The sequence below is a fragment of the Cucurbita moschata genome, unplaced genomic scaffold, assembly GCF_002738365.1.
Source record: "Cucurbita moschata cultivar Rifu unplaced genomic scaffold, Cmos_1.0 Cmo_Scf00020, whole genome shotgun sequence".
Taxonomy (NCBI): Eukaryota; Viridiplantae; Streptophyta; class Magnoliopsida; order Cucurbitales; family Cucurbitaceae; genus Cucurbita; species Cucurbita moschata.
Window position 1 is genome coordinate 3,031,100 of NW_019268536.1, and position 4,176 is coordinate 3,035,275.

Genomic DNA, 4,176 nt, shown 5'->3' on the forward strand with positions numbered 1-4,176 from the left:
ATAACTTTACCAGATTTAACCATCTACTATATATAACTATTTACCATATATAGCTTTACTGGATATAGCTTTACAAATATAACTTTACCGGATATAACCCTTGACCCAGCTATAAATAAGCAGCAGGCTCCATAACCTAACACTGAGCATAAGTTGATTGGCCGTAGGCGCAAGAACGAATTGGCTTAACTCACTTATTGTTGGGAAGTGAATGTCGTCCAATCGCAAGTCCACTATTTTCAAAAGTGCGATTGTGACAAAAGAGTGTTGGATTAAGTTGAGTTAGATTGTCAAATCTATTCATGTTGCTCGGATACCAACTTAACCACACGAAATTTAGGTCGATTGAGAATATCTTACAAAAATGAAAATCGAGTAAAAAAATGGTAGTAGTTGTGTTTATTGGTGGTCATGTCAATTAATGGCAATAAGCAAAAATGTTGGTTGGATCATTTTTATGATACATTTTTGCTTGCTTATCCGTTTTTGTTGCTTACCTCTATTTTGCATTACAATTTAACCATTTTCTCTCTCTCTAGCTTGTCTTCTAAGCCGTTGGATCTTGATCTTACGTGATGAGATGATCATCAGACAACATTTTGCTTTCCAATGGTAGAGAACATAGTATAAAGAGCAAAGGTTTGATTTTGGTAGAGCTTGTTGTGAATAAATAAATAATAAAAAAAATATTCTTAGGAGTCTCGAAGGACCCCCTCGAAAGCACGAGTGCCACGTCACCAGGTGTGGCCAACGTATTCTTTCGTCTCTCTAGTGGGTCCTATTGTAGTACTAGAAAATTTCTCTAACTAGTCGAATTATACTCAAATAGAGTGCAAATTTTTATTGATCATATAGTACAAATACTTACCGATTCACGTTTTTTAGTCAAATAATTGCAGAAGTAAAAGGTCGAGATTATCGATCTTTAGATGATAACGTGTCATATCCACTAAATTGTTGTAATAGTCTGCCCACAGTTAGTAGATGTTATCTTCTTTGGGGTTTACCCTTCGGGCTTCCCCTCAAAGTTTCTTAAAATGCGTCTAACATGGAGAGGGTCTAACCTTACTTTCGATAAGTGTCGCGCGATGACTAACTCTGATACCATTTGTAATAGCCCAAATCCACTACTAGTAGATATTGTCTAATTTGGCCAGTTACATATTACCGTAGCTTCACGATTTTAAGATGCAGTATGTTAGGGAGAGGTTTCCACACCCTTATAAAGAATGCTTCGTTTTCCTCTCTAACCGATGTGGGATCTCACAATCGCCAGCCACAACCTTATAAAAAATACTTCGCTAATCTCTACAATTGATGTGGGACCTCACAATCCACCTCTTCGAGACCCAACGTCCTCTCTGGCACTCATTCCTCTTTTCAATCGATGTGAGATCTAACAATCTAGTCCCCTTTGAAGTCAAGCGTCTTCATTGGCACTCGTTTCTTTCTCCAATCGATGTGGGATCTCACAATCATACTCCATTTGACTATTTTTTTTTTTTCATTTAGATATTCGCCTACCGAGTCTATACTAGTATATAATTTTTTTCATAATCCCATAGCACTAGAAATTTTTCGTAGACACGAAAGGGAGAGGTTGTAGGGCATTTGGCATGAGCCCTAAGCGGCCCACAACCGTACAGCTTCCCCTACATTAAATTCATTACCCCTTTCCCTTCCCTTCAGAATCCCATAATGTCATTCACTCTCTCTTTCTTCTAACTTTTTTCTTTGCTTCTTCTCTCTCTAAAACATAACCCTCTAAGGGAGAGAGAGGATATGGGGCACCATTCTTGCTGTAACAAACAGAAAGTGAAGAGAGGGCTTTGGTCACCTGAGGAAGATGAGAAGCTTGTCAATTACATTTCTACTTATGGCCATGGCTGTTGGAGCTCTGTCCCTAAGCTTGCTGGTAATTACCTTCTCTTTTTCCCCTCACAATTATTACTAAACTCGAAAGCTTACCTCAAGAGTTGAGTTTCCATAAATTTAATCATATAGAATCGGATCGTCAATCATATTGTTTCATCCTTCAATTAAATAATCTTTCGGTATGTTTTGCAGGCCTACAACGATGCGGGAAAAGTTGCAGGCTTCGATGGATAAATTATCTAAGACCCGACCTTAAACGAGGGAGTTTCTCTCCCCAAGAAGCTGCCCTCATTGTTCAACTTCATAGCATTCTTGGCAACAGGTGTCTTTCTTTTTTTTACTCTCTAATTTCTCAACGATCAAATTGATTATCTTTGTGATACTAAATTACCAAAAATATTGCACGAGCCTATATATAGAGAAAAAAAAAATATCAACTTTGATTCTAAACCTCTTTTTGTTTTGGGGTTTCTTTCAGATGGGCTCAAATAGCAAAGCAATTACCGGGAAGAACAGATAATGAAGTGAAGAATTTTTGGAATTCGAACATAAAAAAGAAGATGATCTCTCGTGAGGTTTCAGCTTTGACCACCTTTTCTGGCCATATCCAAAACCCTAATGTCTCCATTAATAATGAGGGCTTCTTTATTCTCAATGCAAACCCTAATTTGATTCTGACCACCTCAGCCCGTCAAGATCAGCCATGTCTTCCAACTTCAACTCTACAAGCTGGTTATGATCTCATTGATTATAAGCTTCAACAATTCACCAATCTCAATCCAAATGCCAATTTGGTTCATTTGCTGCCTTCATTTTCCCCCTCAACAAACCTTTTACCTCATAACCCTCCGTCGTGGCAGTCATTGGGCGGATACCGTCCCCAATCACTCGACTCCGATCAACTAATGGTTGCAAGCGGAGAGTTTGTCACTCCAGCGACTACACTACCTCAATATGTTGATGGTTCGATTTTCCATCCCGTAAAATTATGCGAGGTTGGTGAGGAAAATCTTTGCTCATCAACTCCACAAATTTCAGCTCCTTTGCAAGATCTTGACCCATTTACCAAATTATCAAGCTTTCCAAATGGTTACTACCCACAAGATCAATGCTTGGCAGCCAATCAAATGGTAATGGAGCAAATTGACATGATAATGTCATCGATCTTGCAGATCCCATCGTGCTCATCGTCGTCGTCATTGTTGGGTCTATCGGAATTATCGAGCAATCTAGTTTCGTCAAGCTGGGGAGTGTAGGATACATAGGTACGTCATAGTATATGTATGAGTATGTGTGTAGGTAAGTAATAATTGAAGAAAATGCAATTGTTTTGGTTTGATATGTATGTTTGAGAAGGTAAGAGGTAGTCCATAGGGAAAGAACCTAAAAGTTGCTAGTTCAGGTTGTTTACTAAGTAATGCTTGATCAAGTACTATAAATACATTGCCTTGTTTCACATGCTTCCTTCAAATTCCTCAAATATATATTTTCTATACTATATTATTCTTCTTACATTCCTAAGCATGTCCTATATTTGTAGCCTAAGTATAATGAAAACAACCCCTACAAACAAAGGACAAAATGAAAATTGACCTTAAAATATTCCATAAAAAAAGTAATTAGAAGCTCTTAATTAATGGTTCAACAAGCTTGATTATGCTAATTAAATATGGGATTTTCTTGCTTCTGAGTTAAAGCAAAAAAATAATAATAATAACATAAAACTATCGTACCATATAGTATCTTGTTTGTCTCCTTGTCAACTTAAATATTTTTGTTTTTCTAAATAATCCACTTCTTTTTAACGTGTTTCTAATTAAGATGTCATGTAATCGTTTTTTAAAAATTAGATAAAAGGATTAGGAATTAAAGAGAAAATTTTAAAAATTTATAATTTAACATGAATTTTAGTAAATGTATATTTTTAAAAAAATGAAATAGAATAATAAAAATGAAGAGGGTAGGCGTCAGAAATATAATGAGGACAAGCAAATATAGAAAATATAGAATTTGGTGAGGTTTAAATTGGCACTTTCTAAGAGCTGAAAAGAGCCATTTTTCCAAGCATACAATATTAAATTAAAAGGATTATTTATTTTATTAAGAAAACTATCGATAAAATTGATAAAAATGTGTTTTTTGGAGAAGGATTCGGAGAAAAAAAACCAAACCTCTAACCTCTAATCATTTGATTAAAAGTTCAGATTTTACGATATTTGAATTATATTCATATTGGCACGTCTTGTCTTAACTAGTTAAACTATACTATTTGTTAGTTTTTTTTTTTTTTTTTTTTTTTTT

At 35.5% G+C, this 4,176-nt stretch overlaps 1 protein-coding gene across 1 annotated transcript; it reads left to right on the forward strand.

Moving 5' to 3' along the window:
- The first annotated feature begins 1,708 nt into the window (after positions 1-1,708).
- Positions 1,709-3,331, forward strand: LOC111457405 (transcription factor MYB26-like). Its single transcript, XM_023099582.1, has 3 exons — positions 1,709-1,915; positions 2,068-2,197; positions 2,354-3,331. Exons 1-3 carry the CDS (start codon positions 1,783-1,785, stop codon positions 3,129-3,131), a joined length of 1,041 nt encoding a protein of 346 aa, XP_022955350.1. The 5' UTR covers positions 1,709-1,782; the 3' UTR covers positions 3,132-3,331.
- Positions 3,332-4,176: the final 845 nt, after the last annotated feature.